At 45.6% G+C, this 22,995-nt stretch overlaps 1 protein-coding gene across 1 annotated transcript in view; it reads left to right on the top strand.

The window, feature by feature from the left end:
- The window catches only part of LOC147693267 (pepsin A-like), a 100,605-nt gene that overhangs the window by 11,949 nt on the left and 65,661 nt on the right, over window positions 1-22,995 (top strand). Inside the window, exons 3-4 of the mRNA XM_086933660.1 lie at window positions 1,454-1,571; window positions 17,294-17,412. Of these exons, the coding sequence (XP_086789786.1) occupies window positions 1,454-1,571; window positions 17,294-17,412 (237 nt within the window). The remainder of the gene's footprint in view (window positions 1-1,453; window positions 1,572-17,293; window positions 17,413-22,995) is intronic.

Raw genomic sequence — 22,995 nt, 5'->3', positions numbered from 1 at the left:
GCCTTAATGGCCTGGTACTTAAATGGTTCTCCTCCTTCCTACACCACAGAACTCAACAAATCAAAATCTACGATTGCCTCTCTAATGCCACACCCATCTTCCTAGGTGTCCCTCAGGGTTCTATTCTCTCCCCCTCGCTCTTCAACCTCTTTATGGAGCCTTAACATCATTCTAAAACAAGCCGGTATCAACTATCACCTATATGCCGATAACACCCAACTTTACTATAAGATCAGATCCCACTCTGATGTTTTACACCTTAATAACACCCTGTCTAAAATCCAATCCTGGTTCCACTCTAACCATCTCAAACTTAACCTTAAAAAAACGGAAATCATTCTCTTCTCTCCAAAAAACAACCCTCTTCCTATCCAAAGAAGGATCTCTGACCTTAATGCCCTCAATTGTCACCTCACCTTATCTAGCTCAGAAAAATCACTTGGCATCACCATTGAAACAGCCTAACACTTGAGACCCACATAAAAAAATCAATCAAAGGAGCGCTCTTCACCCTACGCCATCTCAAGAAAATCAAACCCTTAATCCCAGCTGATGACTTTAAATCGGTCGTCCAATCACTGGTCCTCTCAAAAATGGATTATGGGAACGCCCTCTTCTCCGGAGCCCTAAAAGTTCACCTAGCCCCACTCAAATCTGTGCTAAACCTAGCGGCCAGACTGATCACTGACTGCAAACGCTTCGACCACATCTCCCCAGCCCTTAAGGCCCTTAAATGGCTGCCCATTGCAGGCAGATCCACCTATAAGATGGCATGCATTACGCACAAAGCCCTTCACCAAAAAGCCCCACTTTATCTAACTGATAAACTCCACAACGCAGGATGTGCCCGACCGTTGAGAAGCACCAACGCCCTCCTCCTCATCCCACCCCTGACAAAAAAGAAAACCACTCAGTCTCGCTCTTTCTCTGGCAACACTCCCAGCATACGGAGTGTCCTCCCCAAAGACCTGCGCTGCAACCCCTCCTACACCAGCTTCAAAAAAGACCTCAAACCTGCACTTGCTCAAGGAATATTGGGGTCCATAATCCTTTCTTTCCCCTACTTTTCCCTCCCCCTCCGCCTTTTCCTCTCCTTTTCCCTACCTGCCTTACCTCCTAGCCCTCCTCCATCTGAGGATACCATATACTGCACGACCACTTGTACCCATTTATTTCTGTTTCTTATCCCTCTCGCGGCGTCATTTTGTCTATTTGTATTTTGCTACTTGTTCTCCTCAATCGAACCTACGTTATCCCCATGATCCGAACAATTGAAATATGCCTGTCTTATCTTCACTCATGTAAAGCACTCTGATACCACCGGGTCCAGCCAGCACTGTACAAAACCTTTAAAATAAATAAATAAAGTGTGTGCATTGCGTGTGTGAGAGTAGAATATTAAAGAGTCGCAATTCTGCAAATTGTAATTTATTTTCCCTTCATTCTCCTTCAGGCGTGCTATTACGGCACAATCACCATTGGGACCCCACCTCAGGCCTTTAGGGTGATGTTTGACACAGGGTCCTCCAATCTCTGGGTACCGTCCATCAACTGCAACAGTCCTGCCTGCAGTAAGTATGTGTACGAACCTTGAACAGTCAAGGGTCATACCATCAAGCCCTCATTTTATGTTACTCTTTATCAATGCTACTTCTTGAACCGCAGACAAAACCACACACGCACTCCCAAACCCACACACACATGCACACACACACCCACACATAGACACACACATGTACACACACACACACATACACACACACATACAAGTGGAAACACACACACAAGCACACACATTCACACACAACACATGCACACCCATGCACACACAAGCACACATACACACACAAGCACACACACATGCACACACACACATACATGCGCACATGCACACACAAGTTCATTAACACTTGCACACCCATGCATACATGCACACACCTACAGACACATACACAAAAACACACACACACACACATGCACATACATTCCATGTAGCAGAATTGAAAACAATTTAAGCTGTGCTGCGTGCTTTCTTCTACCTGGCAGACGTCCCAACCATAAAACATACACACATGCATGCATGCACACACGCATAAACACACACATAAATTCCATATGTTGAAATGAAAAACAATTTAAGCTTTGTTGTGTGCTTTCTTCTTCCCAGAATCAGGCATAACAATACGAAGCGACACACATACGCACACACGCACACATGCATGCATACACGCACACACTTATGCAGACATTCTATGTAACAGAATTAAAATCAATTCACAGATCAATGGGGACAAAAAATATCATTTAGCAGCTACACAAGGATTTGTTGTGCGGAAGTGTCCACTAGAAGGTGTGTGTGTATCAACAAGATTCACTTGAAGGCCTTGGAGCGAAGAGCGCTTACAGTGTCTGGTGTGTATAAAGCCAGGTCTGTTACCTTGAAGGGTAAACGCTCATTCTCTACTAAGTTTTTCCAGTTGCATTATCAATACTAGCTTGCTTGTGTTTGATGTGTAATCATAAGAATGTTCTCACAAATAAAATGTGGGGACAGAACTCACATTCAAACAATTTCAAAGGACCTAAGGGTCAGACATGGATTCTGCCACAGCCCAACCTGTATTCAGGATTGTACATTAATAACTTAGAAGTCACTTTAGAAGAAGCAGCATCCTCAGGATTGATGCTAGAGAATGTATATGTATTGATTAGTACCTGCTGTACTCAGAGGGTCTTTCCCACTCACATAAAGCTCTTAAAAAGAGATGCCGATTACACAGAGCTGGAGCATGAAGTGCTGAAAATAAGTAAAACTACCACCAGTCCATGGCAATGGTCTGCAGAAAAATCCTAGGTAAAAGAAAAACCAAAAACAGTTTTTGGCAAAGGAGGACATCTGATCAATTAAACCTTGGGACAGATTTATCAAGTTTTTGCGTCAACCTAGTGCCATGCATGGGGGCGCAAGGGCACTGCGAAACCTAAGCGAGATGTATCACGCACCTCAAGCCCACTTTGTGGGGCCCCGCATGGCTGGATAAATCTGGATTAACACAACATACCTCACTCCCTTGCATTACACTGCCCCAGGGAGACATTCCATGGGTAGAGCGTGGGGGTTCACACGCATCCACCCATGGATTTTGGTGCATTCCCAGATTTATAAGTAGTGGTAGACCTGGCATTGCATCAACATTTGACACCTCCCCAGGTAAGGCATAGTGAGGCGAAATAATCTTTATTTCTCCTTGTGTCTTCCTCTTTCTACCTGTGCTTCCTTCTGCAGCATACATCGAAAGAGGAAAATGCCTCTATGGATTGTTTTTGTGCAAGAAGGTGTTCCTGCCTACAATGCAGGCACCGTTGCACCATGACGCAAGAGTGCCTACTTTGGATCTAGACAGCCAAAAGTGAGCCAGCGCCAGGAAAGGACATGAATGTGCCGTATAATGTTAAATATGGTGCATTCCGGCCCTTTCCCTTTCATGCAGCACAGCAAGGTAGCTCCCTGCGCTGCATTGATGATAACATGATAGAATATGGGCCCGTGGACATGAACTGACTCCAAGGACAAAGGAAGGAGTCCACCTGTAAAACCGTGGATGGAGATTGTTAGGGTTGTCAAAGCAGTACCTTTCTAGGACAGAGACACCTGGAACCCCACACACCAATGGAATCAAGTCGAAGAGGGAGCACACAACTGCAGGTCGGGTTGTTGAAGGTCCAATGCAATGCTTCAGATGATGCAGAGACTGAGCTGAGATTCAAGGAGAGTGAGAAACAGACTGGTCGGGGGCGAAGTCAGTGATTAGGAGAGAGAGAGAGTCTGAAAGACAGAGGAAGTGATGAGACAAGAAAACAGGGTGGTAAGGAGAGAGGGTGAGACAGAGTAGGAACAAAGAGAGATAGAGAGAGAGCGGAATGAGAGGGGACAGTATAAGCTAGAGAGATGCAAAGAGTGACAACAAATTTGGAAGAAGAATAAGAGGGAAAGACAGGGATAGAGAATTGAGGGGAAGTGCAAAGAGACAGTGAGAGGAGATAGACTGACAGGAAGTAGAGTATGGGGCAAGGAGATTACACATTATGGAAACTGAGAGAAAGCAGGATATAGAAGAAAGGAGTCAGTGAAAGGGAGAGGGAGATAAAGATAAATAAAGACAGAGAATAGCAAGAAAAGAAAAAGAGTCAGTGAGGTGGAGAAAAACAGAGTGAAATAAAATGAGAGACAAAGAGATGGGGGACTAGCGAGAGGCACAGAGACAAATAGGGGCATAGAAAGAGTGGGCTGGAGAAAGAAAAAGAGAGAAAAAGACTTATAGTAAGAGTACGACTAAGAGATAGAGAGAAACAGTGTGACGCCCGCACACTAGCACCGACGTTGGAGAGAATCCTAAATGTATGACTTTGTTTGAATGGTAACATTATGACCACGCCTCACCTCAGTACTTGGTGACTGTGCGCATCCAGCTTGGCGCAGTTTTATTACTTAGTGGCCTGATTCCAATCTTGGTAGATGGGTTCCTGCATCACAACGGTGACGGATATTCTGGCTGATGGGATTGATATTGTGTTGTATGCGATATCCGTCACCGCTGTGACAGAGTAACCCATCCTTCAGGACCGTAATCAGGCCCTCAGTGGTGCAAGCTTTCAACACCCCTGACTCCCTTCTTGCTCCTGGTGTACACAGTTATCAGCGTTTGCAACATCCTTGAACCCTCAATACACTTACAGTATTACATAGGGATCGCACATGCTTGCGCAGCCCCTTCTATAATTCAGAACATCAAGTGCAAATCTAGCGCCGGTGTGACATACATGGAGCCAATTGGGGTCCACTCACAGATACGGGTGGCAAGATTCACCAATATGGGATGATCTCAAGGGTGTGTAAATGAGGGAATCTTCCTCCTGGGCATCGGTCCATATTACAGATGCAGGTGTAGAGGCAAAGGGGCCAATGAGAGGCTAACTGGCTACAGGTTCTACAGAGTCAATGCAGCCATGACTGCAACACTTGTAAGTGCAAAATAAGGGGCCGTGGGACATCCAAGCCAACCCCCTTCAAGCAAGTGCAGTCAATCAATACAACCTCCTCCGGGGGGGTCTCTGACCCTCTTTGAAAGCCAGGCCACTTTACTCCTTCAATGGAAAAGGCAGATCAGAGGCTTAAAATAGCCAGCCTGGGGGTGTGGCTTGGCTGGACATCATGACGGACATGTGCTAGGTGAGGTCCGTCCAGCCCGCTGCATTATCCTACAGATATCCTGCTCCTCCGGCTGCAACATCCACACAGGGCTCCCCCTGTGGTGTAGAGACTTGGTGTCGCTTCCAGGGGAAAATCTGGACCTCCGCCATATCCAGGGTGGTGACTTTAGCCCCTGAGGCCTTGCGGCAGCGCTTAGACCGTGGACTTGAGTGAGGCCCTGCCTGCAATCTTAGGAGGACGAGGAGCAGCGGCGATTGATTTGTCCCGCCTGGTGGAGCTGAATGGGGCTTTCGTCTCCCTCCCGGTGTCTGTCCTCGGCTGAGCTCTTATTCCTCCACTGTGCAGGGCCCCCCCTTGCTCAGTGATCGCATCAGATCACAGGGGTGAGTGGGCAGGATCCGGTGCTGCCTGGTGCGTATACCGCCATTTTGTGCCACCCGGGCCGCGGAGTGCTTGGCCCCCAGTGGTGCGGTGGATTTATCATTTGTGGCCAGGTGCCCTGAAAATAAAGCTCCTATGAGTTGGCGGCGTAGTGGGCATTGGTGTCTGCCCTGTGCAGAGTCCTGGGGCGGCGGTGCTCACGTGCTTGTTGCTGGAACCTGCAGGTGACCTGGGGATTGGGGCCCTCCCCTCGTAAGCTTGGATCTGTGGGGGTGAATCGGGACTCTTCTCAGTGTTCTGCGATGGGCCCTGCACATCCGTCAGATTCCATCCTTCGGCCCTGGCCTGTCATGAAACTGAATTTCCCTGCTCGGTGGACAATTGGAGATGCAGGAGTGGTGCCTTGGTGGCTCATGGGACACTGAGTCGCCGCCAGCATTATGATGCCTGGATCGTGGTGTGAGTAGCTTATCCCGAGTTTGCTGCCTTTCCTTGGGTGGCCATGGGGGGCTTCTGACTGTGTGTCCACCAGTTACCAGTGTGAGGTTCCCCCCTCCTCCCCCTGACCGGTGTGGGGGTTCAGCAGCATTTTTGGGCCACGTGGGGGCGTTGGCTTAAGATCGCCACCTGGGGCCGCTTGCCTGCCTCGTGGTGGCCCTGTGGTGTGTCCCTTGGGTCCTGTCCTCACGGGGATTGATTTGGCGATTGGTTCGAGCCGTGTGGATTACTGTCGGGCACCGTCGCCACCCTTGTATTACCGGAGTTGACCCGTTGGCCGAGGACGGGTGTGCCATCAATAAACCACCTGGTGAAGGGGGTGGGAGGAAAAACTTGGTCCGTCATGACAAGGAACAGGCCCGGGGGTGGCTCATCCAAACAGAGCACACTGGATACATTTGCTGGTCCTGGGACCCCCACAACGGCATCAGGTGTGACCCAGGGAGATGTACTGGACAATGCCGCTCTCCTGGCTGTTATTACTCAGTCCAGGGGCACGCTTGATGCCAAAATCAGAGCTGTGGGATCGGACGTTCTATATTGCGTCAGGACCTGCAAAATGCTGTGGCATGCATCACGGACACTGAGACGAGAATCTCCGGAGTGGAAGACGCTGATCACCACCTTGCAACAGCGAGTGTCATCCTTGGAGAGCACCCAGCGTGGCCTGGCGTCACGGGTGGAGCATGCGGAGGGCTGGGCACGCTTTGTTGGTTTTCCGGAGGGGTGTGAGTCCAGAGATATGGAGAGGTTCCTTACCCAGTGGCTGGAGTGTTGTATGCCTCCAGAATCCCTATCCAAGTGCTTCGTGGTTGAGCCTGCCCATAGGGCCCTGATGCAGAATCTCTAGCAGGGGGCTTGCCCGCTGCCAGTTATTGCGAAATTGCTTAATTATCATGACAGAGACAATATCCTGAAACAGGCCAGGGCCAAAGAACCCCTGAGGCACGACAATGTCTGCATCCTGATATTCCCTGACTATACTAAACTGGTCCAATAGCAGCCGCAATCATTCGTAGTGGCCAAGGCCCTTCTGCATGAGCTCAACTTCCGTATCCATTGCTCTAGCCGGCTCGGCTGTGGGTCATTTATCGTTCTCCCCAGAGGAGGTGTTCCAGTGGACAGACAAGATGGGGCAGCCAGGCCCTCACTCACTGCCTGGGAGAGACTCTGATTCGTCCTCGAGTGGAGCGGCTAGAACTTTGCCTAATGTCAAGGGGAAGGTTCTAAGCGATCCAGGTCTAGAAGGAGGTCCAAGTCAGGCAATGCCTCAGCACGAAGGGGTTCTGCCGCGAGACATGCGGCATCAGCTGATTAAATTATGTTTGTGTTTATACATTCAAAGCCCACAGGTGCTTAGAGCTGGCCGGAGGAGCCCGAAGATGGCCTGTAAATCTGTTAGACATTTACAGTTATGGACAGGGGCCAGAAGACGATGGGCTGTGAGTTGGGGATCCATTGGTGGGAGAGGGGTGGTACCTTCTGTTGGGGTCAGCCTGCTCTGCCCTCCGCAACAGATACTTCACTGTTATTGAGGTATAGGGTGGGGGGATAGGGTTTGGTTGGGTTGCTCAGGGGGTGTTGTTGTTTTGAACCGCGCTATTCAATGACATGTTGGAGCCTTGCTACACTACATATCTCTAGACACCAGCATTCTACATATTTCTGAAGCCCTCACATGCTGCTGTACTGGGTGGACCGTTGCATTCCATGGGGTCCCTACGTATATTGAGCTGGAATTTCAGGGGGGTGCTTGATAAGATTAAGTGTGGAGCAATCCTTAAGCATGCAAAACGCGCTGACGTTCTAATGTTGCCGGAGACGCACCTCATGGGGACGAAGGCATTGTGTTTCCAACGCTTTCGATACATACAAGTGTTCCACTCTGGCTTTGTGTGAGGGTCCCGGAGAGTCGCAGGTCCTTATTTATCGACGTGTCCCTTACATTCATGATAAGACGTGGGGCGACACGCAAAGCCTATACATCTTCCTCCAAGGCGCGGGCGGTGGGAGGTGAGTCTGTGATATTGGGCAGTGTCTACGCCCCACCGCCACTATCTTGGGGGCTGGTGGAGAAACTTGTGACCGTGTAAGTGGACATTCCTGAGGGCCTGGCGGTGGTTGGTGGAAACTGGAATGATGTGGTAGATGTGTACTGGATTGGTGGAGGCCCGGTGGGGCCCCTGTGGCTCACCACCCCACCAAGCTTCACTTCCTGGTGGTAGGCCAGGATTGGGTAGATCCGTAATGCAGGTTAGATGGTGGAACTCGGGGATACACTTACCTTTCAGTGGTACACAACTCCTTCTCCCGCATTGATTGCATCTTTGTCTCCCGGGACATTGCTGGCAGCATGGTTGCGGCGGACATTCTCCCTGTGGGCTCTCGGATCATTCACCGGTGTCCATTACTCTGCGCGGTGGATTGGCAATTGGGCCGTTCCGGTGGCGCCTCCCCACATGGAATCTTCAGAACTAAGGGCCCGATTCACAGAACTAACTTAAGACAAAATCCTTAACTTACTACTTTTGGTATTCACAGAAGTTAGGATTTTGTCTTAAGACAGACTTAAGTTAGGATTCTGTCTTAAGTCTGTCTTAAGACAAAATCTCAACTTCTGTGAATACCAAAAGTAATAAGTTTAGGATTTTGTCTTAAGTTAGTTCTGTGAATCGGGACCTAAGATTACAGGGACCGTATGGACGAAGCCGTTGACCAGTATCTATCCCATAATGTGGGGTCGGTGTCTGCCGTGGAATCCCTCTGGAAGGCAATGAAGCCCACTCTTCGTGGGGTGAACATTTCCTTTTGTGCTGCGGCCCGTAGAGATTCTCTTATTCGGGCAGAAGCTACACTCTTGGATCTGGAGGGCGTAGCAGGGCTGGTTCGCCCTCAACTGATACACGCGCAACAAAGCTACTCATCCCTCCTGCTTGACGAGGCCCATCAGGCTTGGCTCGCAACCCGGAGTAGGATACACCAGTGGGGAGACAAATCAAGTAAGCCATTACACAGATTGTGTAGGGGTGCTTCGGGTTCCCTTGTTCTTCCGGGCATTGTTGGACCGGATGGGTTCCCCATATTGGATCCATCGGCTATAGCAGAGAGTTTTGCGGTGTATTATGCGGACTTATATACTCCCAGGGACTGTGTGTCAGCGGAAGTGATAGGCCAGTTTTTAGATGATTTTCCGCCTCAGGCCCTCTCTGACGAGGTCAGTGCTGAACTGGACCACCCACTCACTGAGGACGAACTGGGTTCTGCTCTATGGGAGCTGCGCCCTGGGAAAGCCTCTAGTCCCAATGATTTCCGAACGAATTATTCAAACGGTACTTCCTCCGGCTTGGCCCTCACTACCGTAAAGTGGTGGACGAATCCAGGGAGCTTCGTCATTTGCCTAGTGATTGGCGGCATGCAGAGGTGGTGGTCTTTCATAAACCGGTTGAGCGCACGAGCACCATGCGTGTTATCGTCCCATCTCCGTCCTCAATGTCGAGGCCAAGGTCCTGTCCAAGGCTTTGGCCAACCGTCTTCGGCCTCATATCTCCTCACTGGTACATCCGGACCAAGCTGAGTTTATACCCCAGCGGGCGACCCGTCATAATATCTGCATAGCGTAAACAGCTATTGCAGCAGTTCGGGGCCTGGGGGTACGTGCAACACTATTGTTCGCGGACATGGATTGTGCTTTTGATTCATTGAGTTGAGATAATTTATATGCGCTCCTCCGCAGATTGAATTTAGGGCCTCACTTCTTATCCTTTCTAACCCTGCTTTATACTGATATATTGGCGTCTGTACGCGTGGCGAGCACTGTGTCGTCAGTTTTTACCATTGGCTGTGGCACCAGGCAAGGATGCCCACTGTCTTCGTATCTGTTCGCCATGGCAATGGAGCCCCTGGCAGCTGGGTACGCATCGATACGCAAGTGGCTGGTCTTGAGTGGGTGTGACGGGTTGGCACACCGTATAGCCCTATATGCCGATGATGTGTTGTTTTTTCTTACTAATTTGGATAGGACTGGCTCGTGACTGTTGTGCATAATGCAGGTGTTCGGCGAGACCTCTGGCCTCTATACGAATGAGCAAAAATCTACCCTTTGGGCGGAGGGGGCGATTTTGGCAATTGGGCCTCTGTGGTAAGGGTGGTACACGGTGGGCTGAAATAACTAGGTGTGTTCCTCTCTGATTCACACTCGACTGCATGGGACAGAAATCTATTGCCGCTGTGGAACAGGGTGCACGAAGATATTAAAACATGGTCCCAAATGCCCTTATCTATATATGGTCTCTCTGCTATTTTTAAGATGGTCTCTCTTCCCCGTCTTTTATGTCAGCTACAAAATCATCAATTTCCCATCTCCCCAAGATGGTTTCACCAGGTCAATGCGGTCTTGGGTCAGTTTTTATGGGGGGTGGTATGGCCAGAGAGGCTCTTCGTACCTGTTTCCAATCCACATATTGTGGAGGGCTTGCGACATCCGACATTCTTTCATACTATATGGCTTCACACCTTCTTGTCCTTAATGAATGGTGGTATGGGGACAGGTTGGATCCGGCGTTTGCAGTGGAACAGCGGCTCATGGGTGATCACTAGCTGCACACTCTCCTATATTATGCGCCCCTGCGGCGCTCTTTCCCGGTCGCCCCACAGCTCATTTTTCAGATCTGGAGGCAGGCTTTGCGGGGGATGGGTTGGTGGAACCATTTGACCTGGGAGACCCCATTGTGGCAGAATGGAAGCCTGCCGCAGTTGGAGGCCATGCCTGGATTTCGTGGTTGGGACGCGACCGGGATCTCCGTGCTGGGGGATGTCATGCTGGGGCCTGTGTTGAAGTCGTTTTAAGACCTGCAGAAAGACTTTCAAATGCCGCGTACCCAATTTGTTAAATGTTTGCAATTTCGACATGCTATTTCCCCTAGCTTGGAGGGAATGGAGGAGCTGGCTGATTTTAGCCTGTTTGAAGCAAATGTTTTCATGGATGATTTGAAGGACCATAAGATCTCTAAAATATATCAATCCCTGGTCACACAAAGGTCCCCATCCCTGCAGCGTCTTTGTGAGGTGTGGGAAAGTGATGTAGGCACACTCAAAGAGGAGGACCGGTTGAGCCCATTGGCTCCCCTCGTGGGGCAGCCACTGGCATGAGCCTTCGGCTTATTCAGTTGAAATACCTTCATAGGGTATATTTCACTAGAGTCATGCTGTACAGGGGGGGGTCTTGGTAGCTTCCCCAGTGTGTCTACGTTGTATGCAAGAAGAGGGCGCTCTGCTCCATACTATATGGGATTGTTCCACGCTGGCACAGTTCTGGTGGGAGTGATTACATGCCTGTCAGAGGATTTGGGTTGCGACCTCTCTCGCTCACCTATGCTGGTGCTCCTGCATGTGATGTATGAAATCGGGGGCAACATCTATTAGAGTCATCTTATGCTCCTTGGCTTTACCATTGCCAAGTGCGACATTGCTCGAGCCTGGATGGCGACAGTGGCGCAATCCGTCTTGGTTTGGAAACGGGACTAGATTTTTGTATGGGTTTGGAGGATCCGATCTTTATAGCGAGGGGGTGCCCCTGTTAGCACTATAAGATCTGGAAGCATTGGGCGGACTATCGGGGACTAGATCTGGAGACTGTTCCAGCAAAGGGCTCGGACCGGCTCTGATCTTCTTCCCCCTCTCCTCCCCCCCTTCTCTATATTTATTTTGGTGGGGTTACTATTTCATTTCCTTGTATCTGATTGTGGGGTTGTGCCCTTCTGTAAGGTATTGTAGTGAGCGTAGGATTGGTGCTCCGACTGTATTCTTTGATTTTGCTTGGTTAACAGTGCGGTTGGGTGGGACGGAGCACCCTACACATCCTGTGGCCCCAGTTCTCTAAACAATTTGGACTCTAGCAGTATCCTCAGTACTTCTTCCTCATCAAAAATCCAACTACAGGAAAAAAAAAGGCCTCCAATGCACAAACCAGACTTACGTAGAACTTTCTGGCAGACTTCGGATACAGAGCACTAAATGGAAGGCTGGCAGAAGATCAGCCCACTGCACCAACTTATTGGGGACCTGTGGCCTCCAACACCATAGACTGCACATCTGTTCATTGGTCTTGTTTACATCTATGTAAAAGATACACTATCATTCAGAGGCCTGACAATGACCATGATCCGCACAGGTTAATGGTGAACATTGAATATGATCAGTGGAAGGCCCGGGCAGTGGCAAACTGTGACCGAATGATTGCTGTCAATGGCAAGAGGCTCATCTGGAAAAACAAAGCGTCATTTCTGGGTGGAGACTTAGCATTGATTATTAAAACAGACTTTGCTCAATTGAAGACAGGTGACGATTGGATGAACATCTGGCAAATCGTATTAGAGTGCATATTGTCAGTTGTGATGACAGACTTCCATGAGCAAAAAGCTTTTTTCATTTAATCAGCAAATAAATGAGTCAAAGAGAGTGTATGGTAAGGCAGTGCGGCATACCCTAAAATATCCTGGGCCTCATTTATGAAAAGTGACGCATCGCTGCGATAAAACAGCGATGCGTCACTTTTCACTGCGCCCTCCTTGCGACCCCAATGATGAGTCATATTTACAATATGACGCATAATTGCGCAAGGAGTTACAGATACGTCAGTATTTATGACGTATCTGTAAGCGCAAAAGTGATGCATCGCTGGAGTGTGTCACAAAAGTGGCGCAACTCCAGCAATGTGTCCTTTCACATGGGGCAAGCCTCATGTGAAAGGGCCTGCGTCAGTCTTATGCCTGCTGTGAGGAAGGCGCAAGATTTTGACGCAACTGCGTCCTGGAAGCGACGCAGTGAAATCTCATAGATTTCACTGCGTCACTTCTACGACCCTTCCTTGCGTCAATACGCCCCCTTGCATACATTATACCTGGCGCAGGTATAATGTGGCGCAGGGGTTTACAAAGTGACGCATCTACCTAGATGCGTCACTTTGTAAATAATGCGCAACAAGGAGCATTTTGTACGGCACTGGTGCGTCACAGAAAGTGACGCACCGGCGGCGTAAAAGTGACGCACGGCCTCATAAATGAGCCCCCCTGTGTCTAAGGATCGTGACTTGAGACTTTAAGAACAAAAGAGGGAATTGAAGATTAGAAACGCACAGATAAAACAGGACAGTGAAGATAATGCCTATGCAAAATTGTTCCATGACATTTCTTCACAAAACAAACAAGCTTTTTGGCCTTTTCTGGGATAGGGCACAAGCTCGTATAAGCAGCCAGATGATCTCTTTATCCAAAGTGATCAATGGGAAACTCACATAAAGTCCCTGTACAAATCAATAATCACTTGCTCCTTCAAACCAGTAATAGACCATATCCGGATATTACAAAGGAGGAAATATCAAAGCTAATAGAAGATTCTCGCTTGTCCAAGGCACCTGGACCAAATGGTTTACCCATAGATGTGGTCAAGTTAGATATTACTTTTTGGAGCACACTGCTAGAACATTTTTTTTTTCGTATGTTGCTCAGTCTGGGAAAGCTTCATCGTCTTTGACTGGGGCGATTGCACATCCGATATATAAACGAGGTCTAAAACAAGATCCAACCAGCTGTATATTAATAGCTTCCTAGACTTGGAAAGGAAACTGTTTGCTAAGCATCTTCAAAATAAATGATGGCTTTGGGCAGAAGAAAAATCATTGATTTCATCAACACAAATAGGATTCTGTGCAGGATGCTAAACAGTTGATAATATCACAACACTGGCTCTACTTGGAAAACAATCCCATATACAGAAAACCACACTATACGCCTGTTTCATGGACTATTCCACGGCTTTCGATAAAGTGAACTGGCAATGCCTGTGGCACAAGCTTATAATGTAGGAAATAGATCTGAACTTTCTGCGCTTTATCATCGAATTGCATACAGATATATGGCTACAGTAAAGCTATCAACTGACAATAACCTGTCTTCAAAATGTCTTAGACAAGGATGTATTCTCGCTCCTCTATTATTCTCCTTGTACATTACTAACTTAACCGAATAATTAAAGTCAAATCAGGGTATTCCTCCAAAGTTAGGAGGTATAAAAATAACACATTTGGCCTACCCTGATGATCTGGTGATCCTGTCACAGACGCCAAAAGGACTACAGTATCAACTAAACCAATGACATAGCTACTACTTGGAGAATTGGTTAATTGCTAATCTGTCCAAAACTAAAATCTTGGGGCATATTACCAACAAGTAGCGATAATTATCGCTAAATAGGCTTAGCGATGATTTTTTTATCGCTGCCTATCGCTGGATATACAAACCAAAACAAAACAGTAGTGGAGGCATAAACAGTCGCACTGCCAATTCCTTGTTTGGGATTGTAATTTCCCAAGTGAGTCAATTCAATTTCACTCTTAGGCCATCATTTCTATTTCAAATTGAATGGTGCCAATGGAGGTAATAATTACATCCCACTACCACAGATGTCAAAAAATGTCAAAAATCCCAAAGGGATTGAGACACCAAAGTTAATTACACATGATAATACCTCAGCACTCGAAACCTATGTCAATCATGGGGGCAAGTGCTACCATGAAATTCATTATCTATAACATGAGCTTTGTTATGGAATCATGCATTAACCACAATTGCAATACATTATTTTAGAAAAAAGGAATTGCCAAGAGAACTTCCAAAACAACTGAGTAATTAGTGCGATTTATTGTTGAAAAAAAGGAGAATTTTCTTGGTCTTTGGATTTTTTCTTTTCCTTCTTGTTCAATCAAACATAGTCCATTCCATAGGATTTATATGATACAGTCTGCACAGTTTTTTACAATGTTGTTCTTCCATACATATATCCAAATTGAAAATGCAATGGGCAGCCGACACCTGTTTCGTTACTCAACAGTAACTTTCTCAAGGCTTTCTTATTGTGCATAAATTGCAGCAAGACTTATTCCAAATCGTACATTAGTAACCCAAATGGCACGGGCTGATAAGATGTTTAAAACTCCATATAAATAAGGTATATGTTTTATTTGCCCGAACCACGATCAGTGTATCAATCCAGAACAGCCTCCCAATTTAGGGCAATCAGTACCCCTTTGGATAATCACACTTGGAGCTTTTATTGAAAGCTTCTGTTCGTCCTCAATGGTTGATAGAAGCAGTATCTGTATGCAATTCCTCGCATCAGTTTGTAAAAGATCCAATTTAGCTCACTCAGTAGGGGGTCTTAGAGAAAAGGAAGGCTGTGATGAGCTCCATGCTGCATTGTCCCAAAAAAGTAAGAAGAGCTCTAACTGCTGCAGCGCCTCTGCGCGAGTGGGGGCTCCAAAAAAATCCTTTAAAAAATCCAAAGACCAAGAAAATTCTCCTTTTTTTCAACAATAAATCGCACTAATTACTCAGTTGTTTTGGAAGTTCTCTTGGCAATTCCTTTTTTCAAACATAAATTATTGCAATTGTGGTTAATGCATGATTCCATAACAAAGCTCATGTTATAGATAATTTCATGGTAGCTCTGGCCCCCATGATTGAGATAGGTTTCGAGTGCCGAGGTATTATCATGTGTAACTATCGCTGGATATGTTAGCGGAGAAAACATGCTATTAGCAACGTTTTTCTCCATTGTGCTAAAATATCCAGAGATAGCTGCGGAATGTGTGAATATCGCTGAGAATACAGAGATATTCACGCATTAGCGACAAAATGCTCTTAGCCATGTTATCCACCTGCCATTGGATAACATGGCTAAGAACTGGTCAGAGCAGGCGTTAGTTTTTGGTGATAGAGGGAATATTTCCATCGCTACGCCTGCGTTGGTAATAGGCGATAGCGACGTTATCGACTGCTTTCTGACGCTAACAGGTTGGGTACGCCCACTTTGTATGTCATTAGCGATATATATCGCTGACATGCAAAGCGGGCCCCAAACCGCTCGCTATCGCCTAAAAGCTGTCGCTAATATCAGTTAGCGACAGCTTGCTAATAGAGCAATAGAATTATTGCCGCTAAACCGGCGATAATTGCCTATCGTCACCCTTGGTAATATGCCCCCTTGACCTTTGGGCAGGCAGCTAAATCCATGGAACGGCTTCTAGGATACACTTCAGTTTAAATAGTAAAACAATGTGACTATCTCAAAGTGACTTTCGACAGCAAGTTATCATGGTTAAACCACCATTACCAAAGGTTGAAGGTTGGTTTGTGCCTGAAAAGCTCTCTTGCCACTTCCTAGTGCATTCAAGATATCCTGCTGCTTCACTTCCTTCTCTATCGAATGTCCCGTTGTTTGTCGGTGGAGACAGAGGGATGCCTCCTCGGGGACTTTGAGCCAGTGGTCACCGGGGGGGGGCTCTAGAGATGGCTGATGCATCCTTTCTTGCTTGATCATTCTATCCATCATCTTTGTCCAGAGCTATCTTAAAGAGACTCATTAACATTTGCAAAGGTCTATTAAGCAACCACCCAAACCAATGGAATGGTCATGTGTGCTGTGGGGAGAACTTCAAACAGGATCTAAGGGGCATATTATCAAGCAGGGCGTTAAAATTATCGCAGTTTTAGCGGCAGAAAACTGCCGCTAAAGCGGCGATAATGGGCTTGATAATATGGCCTTGTGATTCCAATAGAAGCCCATTTTCTGGTGTGAACCTGGGCTTCTATTGGGATTCTCCAGGGCATATTATCAAGCCCATTATCACCGCTTTAGCAGCAGTTTTTTGCCGCTAAAACGGCGATAATTTTAACGCCCTGCTTGATAATATGCCCCTAAAGTCCCTAAGTGTCTTCAGTGCTGTCAAGTTATCTGTCCTAGCAGAGTCCTCTGCCCAAGGTCGCAGGCTTCACTTTCAGATGAACGATATTGATAAAGCAGATGGTATTTCTAGGTCGATGCCATCATGTCTAATGTTTTTCAGTCACTCTCTTGTTACCAGCACAATTTCACTGGGGGTAAGTATTGAGCTTTTCACAGTGGAACACAAGAGCTGGAGAACAAAAACTGATCTCAGTCATCGGTCAAAGTTCAAGATCAGGGACACAGACAAGGTTTCACAAAAGACAAAAAAGACCACCAATGGGAGGCATGAGCTGGAGTGAGAGCCCCAGCACCTTCCCATTAAAGTGGCAAATGGTCACGTTGGTACCATTCAAGTGTTCTTAGCTGATACATGATCTTGTCTTCCTTGTCGTTAAGCATTAAACACTTGTTTATCCGCAGGAAATCGCTGGCGTTTTGATCCTGCCAGTTCTTCAACTTTCAAGTCCAACAATGTACAGAGTGTCCTTGGTTATGGCATGGGGCAGGTGTCCGGAGTACTGGGCAATGACACTGTCCAGGTAAGTGGACTGGAGATTGTGCATGAGTTTTGCAGACTATGACCATGTTTGGGCTACATGTGAGACTGAGAACAGAAACCAGGGTATCGTCAGGAGGAGGGGCCGGGACTATAAAATTGTCATAGTTGTAAGTAGAAGAACGCCCAGGTATTTTTTTGTTTTAAATTTATAAATATTTACATTACACACAGATAAATATCAGGGAAAAAGACATGACATAATTTGCACAGAATAACATGGTTTTAGTTCAATTAAAAATTCTGGTTTCGAAACCTTGGGGCATATTTACAAGCGCCTTGAGCCACTGGTGAATCAATTGTTGTGACGTACTATCAGTGCAGTATAGTGCTCCATATTAACAAGGACACATAAAGTCACCCTGCTACCTTTTCATGTCTTTGTAAATACGGCCCCTTTTCAGGCAGCAGTTTGCGTGAAAGGAGTGATCCATGGGTGTTCCTGTGGGTTTTCCAACGCAACACCCATGCATTCTGCCTCATTACCAGATTTGCAACGTTTCGTAAACTTGGGAATGCGTCAGAATCCTATGTCTCCCCAGGGGAGGCGCAAGGAGGCACAACGAGGAGAAATACTTTCATTTCTCCTCATTTTTCATTAAGAGGAAACCACCACTTGTGATGGTTTTTGTGCAGGAAGGTGTCCCTTCCTGCACAAAAACAATCATCCCTGCAACGCAGGTACCCTTGCACCATGGTGCAAGGGTTCCTGCATTGGCACATGGCATCTACTTCTGCGCCAGCACAGGGGAAAGCTCGAGAATATGTCATATTGTTGTAAATATGATGTATCCCTTTGCTTGGAAGTAACGCAGCGTGGCACAGCCAAATGGCTTGTTGCACTGCACTGCTTTACTTCCTTGTAAATATGGCCCCTAATCTCTGCTTTACAAGTTCAGCAACTTAACTACTATTGCCTAAGTTGATACGGTCTGCCTGATGATAGCAGCTACTTTGGAAAAATGTCCATCAGAAAGATGGAAGCCAGGGTACACTGACTCTTTTTCCTGTCCCGTTTGATAACTCTCCTGCTACAGGGCTTCAGAGTCCAATGTGAAGATAGAAGGATGCCCCAGGCTTGGCTCTTCAAAGGGCCACCTTCAAAATAAACCTGTAAACTGAGTGGAGGGTTGACTGAAAGTCAATCGGGTAATCTTAGAGTGCACAAGCAGATGCTTGTACATCAAGTAGGGGCAGATATGATCTGGCAGAAGAGAACATGCGGCTGAGGTCGGGTGGCCCAAGCCGGATAATGCAGCTTGGGTGATCTGAATACACTCCCTCTAGCAAGTGGTTCTTTAGGTTCCACCAGGGCATAGATCCCAGAAATCTCAAGGTAACACAGATGAACATACCTGTTGAATCATGGAGATACTGAAGCATGCCCAGATGTCCTCTACATGCATGTCAGAGATTTCTCAATATTGTATTTGAAAACAAATCAATATTATTTGTTCCTACATTAAACATAGAATCAGGCTCTGGTGCCTGCTTAGGGTTTTTGTGCCCTCAAAGGGCAGAGGAATTGAGTTGGAGGCAGAAGGCTCATGAGTGTAGCAGTCTGCAGAGGCTAATCACAACCCATTATAAAGTGCCCAGATCACTCCGCAACCAGGACACACTGGGACGTCATACCTAGAACCCCCATAGGGGGGTATGAGGCTCTCGCAAATCATGAGACACTTTCATTTTAGAATTCACCAACTGTATAGAGATTGAATTCCTAATTTCTACTGAATTGTTTCAATCCTATTTTGTAATCCGTAATAACTGCCTCTTCATTCTTAATGTAAGTTGCTGCTTCAACCTGATTCTTTCTGCTGGTGTCAGAGAAGAGAAGTTCCTTCCATTGCAAATTAATTATCTGCCCATAAATTTCTCGCCTCAGGTGTTTGCAGATGGGTGTAATACCTGTGATGCCTTTACTTGTCCTCCCCTCTGTAATCCATGAAACCGATCCTAGCCATTGACCATTATATGCAGATAAGATCTCCAAAGACACCATTACTAGAAGAACCCCCATAGCTCAGGAGTCACCCACACCTCTGTCCTTCCATTTTCCTCATGAATTCTTAGCAAACTTTCTTGCAACAATTTAAAATCCTGAAATAGACAATGGAGACCTCACTGAGAATACATTCATCATTTAATGTTCTCGAAGGAGACTCTTAATCTCCAAACCTGACCCGTTGCATCATCTACCTTTCTGCCTTTTTATACCCAACCCAAATAAGCGAAGGGGATGGGATTGCGGGGAATGAGATTTTGATATCAATTTATGAGTATGATAAATTTAATAAAGAATCCCATTCGTCTATTTTGGACCGCTCTTATCTGTCATTGAGGAAAGGACCACCCCCTCCTTGGTTAGACAAAACCCCATTAACTGACGCCACTCTGAAGAACCACTTACAACTGATAAAGTTTTAAGAGTTTATATAAAGATTAATTTGAATACGATACAATCCACTCAGGATAAAATCTCAAGGTATACAATTTACAAAATCAGTTTCAATATCAGCCTCTTAAGCTTCGGTGTGAAGTGGTTCCTTCTGCGTCATCTGCAGTAAGATAAAAACAATCATCAAGTTAATCTGTCCCTACTCTATACTAAGTGTCAACCCTACTTCGCCAGCTTCTTCCCTAAAAAGGTGTCAGCAGTTTGACTTCCAAAGAAGTTCAAACTCTCTTTAGCCTCTAAAGGAAATCTTAAGTTTCAGAAACAGTACCCTATCTGCCTACCCATCCGCTCTCTAAGGGTCCTCGGCCTACTGCTCCCTTGCTCTCTGATGTCTTAGCGCATCTGCTCAAGGCATCTACCCTTCGCCCTTGTTCTGAGCAATTCGTCTCGCTGTTCCTAATCTCCCAATTTCTAATTTCTCTTCCCTTCCCTGATTGCTCTGATTGCTCTCTCCTCCCCGGGGTGCTGTCCCTAAAATACACAATCTCAGTGTGGGTGGAACGCCCCTTGACGCCCACCACGGACTTCCCCCGATGATGTCAACTTCTTGCTTCTTCCATTGGTCCATTCCTTGCGTCGTTCGTTAAGTTGACCCTTCTCCTTTCGATGTCATCTTCATCATCTCATCGTCAACATTTATTGACTCTTTCGGCTCAAGTGTCATAGAAACTTGGACAAGGCCTTAACTTATCTGTACACTTCTTAACCTTCTAGATCATGTGAATGGTCTTGTCAAAACATAGTCCACTTCAACATATGCCTCTCCTCACGTTCGAGCAACATGTTCTGTCCGGCATTGTCACCTTAAATCTAACAAGTGCTAGACTTCTCGGCTCTCACGTCCACATCAAACTATTTACGACTTTTACAAACCCTCTAAATTACATTCTTGTGACTATGCTCCTTCGAACTCTTGGTCAGTCAGGTTACAAACACAAATGACCTAAACTCTTCCAGCATTCCTACAGAAAACTCTCTATACAGTATAACCTTTGGCCTACATTTATATATTCGTACTTTTAACAAACGCCCTAGTTATACTTAAATACATTCCACATTAGACATATATATATATAGAATACGACTGTATAGAATATAACTTATGCATTCTCCTTGGTTACATTATCATATACGTTTATGCTTTTCCACATTACATTTCTCGCCGCTTCTCCATTTAAAGTTACACATATACGCGAATTCTACTGTGCACGTTCTACATTTCATAAGCATTTCTACATTTCTACATATACCCATCATGTATACAGGCCTTCTAAATCTAATGCATTTTAACATGCAAATACATTTACATTTCCTATAGCATGTTATCATATTCGTTGGCTTTTATGTTATAATTGTCAACTTTACATTACGATATACGTTTCATTCCTACGTTTATAACATATACGTCTAAATATGGTTACGATATACTCTGCATTCAAATTGCGCTCTCTCAGTTCCCCCCTTTGATGACTTTTAGGAGTCATCACTAAAAGCAATTTGAATACATAGTTTATACTGAACTAGTTACATCAGTTCCTCTTTTTATCGATTCAAGTGTTCTCAGACTTTTATACTGCTGATCTTGTAGGACAGCTAGTCTCCTCTCCTGGTCTCTCATCGATCTTTGTAACTGGTTCGACCTATACCACTTATACAGTTTTACTAATCCTAATAATGTAATTATACAAATTAATACTATTAATACAGGCTTTAAAATATACCAAACTATACTTTTGCCTATATTAGCAAACCAATTTCCAACTTTTCCCACTCCATTTCCTACTTTTTCCCAAACATTTATTTTTGATAAATCTCCAATTTCTTGATGAATCTGTGTAATGTTCTGTATGACTTTCCCAAGTGGTTTTGAATTATCAGGAATATAAGTACAACATTCCTGAACTTTCAAAGCTTTACAAACTCCGCCTTCCTTTGCTAATATTACATCTAAAGCAAGTCTGTTCTGTAAAACCATTGCTCTAATCGACTGCATCTCACCTTCTACTAACATTAATGATCTTACAGTACTAGCAGACAATCTATCCACGACTGTCGCTAACCTTCTAATCTTAACATCGTTAAGAATCCAACCTAACAATGGAAACATTGCTCCAAATACATCTCCTACTACTTCTGCATCTCCTACTTCCCTTTTCGTTCTCCTCGAAGCCTTTCCTTCTATAATCGCTAAATCCTTTGCATGATATATTTTGGGGAAGACAATTGCCAAGTAACACGAACCATACCAATTGTCAGGCAGTTTTACATAGGCATTTCTCCCACATACAAAATATACATTCGGAATAGCTTGCATTCCCTTCATAAAATCTTTCGTGTAATACTCTAGTTTAAAAGAGTGCTCGCAACTAACTTCACCTACAAATTCACTCTCGTAATACGTCTTGCTTCGAGCTAAACATAACTTTCCTTTCTGCGTTCTATCCAATGCTATTGGACCATTGCTACCTTTCTTTTTATGTGCCTTCTCTTCTTCTGTCCAGTCTATTTTCCATTGTCCTGACATTTTTAGAATCTTCTGCCGTCTGCATCGATCATCTACTTGTGCTATAAACCTTTTCTCCACTTCTGATACTTTGCAAGTCAGATTATTTCTACGTGCATATGATGTATCTAATGTGTCCCAAGGAAGAAAGAATTTAGCTAGTCTATCCTCCTTTTTGTAATAGTCCCACTTATTCATTTGCTTATAATTCGGAACTTCAGGCAGTACCGAATCATAATTTGAAAAGTAGTACTCAAATCCTTCTCTACCATAAAATATACTAAGCAGTAAACTACATGTTATCCCATAAGTCAATGGGAGATGGTGATACCTAATGCCTTCGTCTACAGAAGCCGGCAATTGCATACAAACGTAGCAATCTTTGGCCTCCATGGCATCGATATATTCGTACAATAATTTGGCATATGCATTTGACCTAAAATTTCCCTGTGACTCATCTATGTGTAATCTACGAGCTTCATCTGCAAGTAACGCCTTTTCACGTATAACAGTGCTCTCCTCCTTCTTTCCCACAAGAGCAGGTTTCAAAGTCGTTACAAATTTTACAGTTGCTATTTCTTTATCGTTTTCATGTCCTATTA

The sequence above is a fragment of the Lissotriton vulgaris genome, chromosome 8 (genome assembly GCF_964263255.1).
Source record: "Lissotriton vulgaris chromosome 8, aLisVul1.2, whole genome shotgun sequence".
NCBI lineage: Eukaryota > Metazoa > Chordata > Amphibia > Caudata > Salamandridae > Lissotriton > Lissotriton vulgaris.
This window is presented reverse-complemented; position numbering and strand designations above follow the sequence as displayed.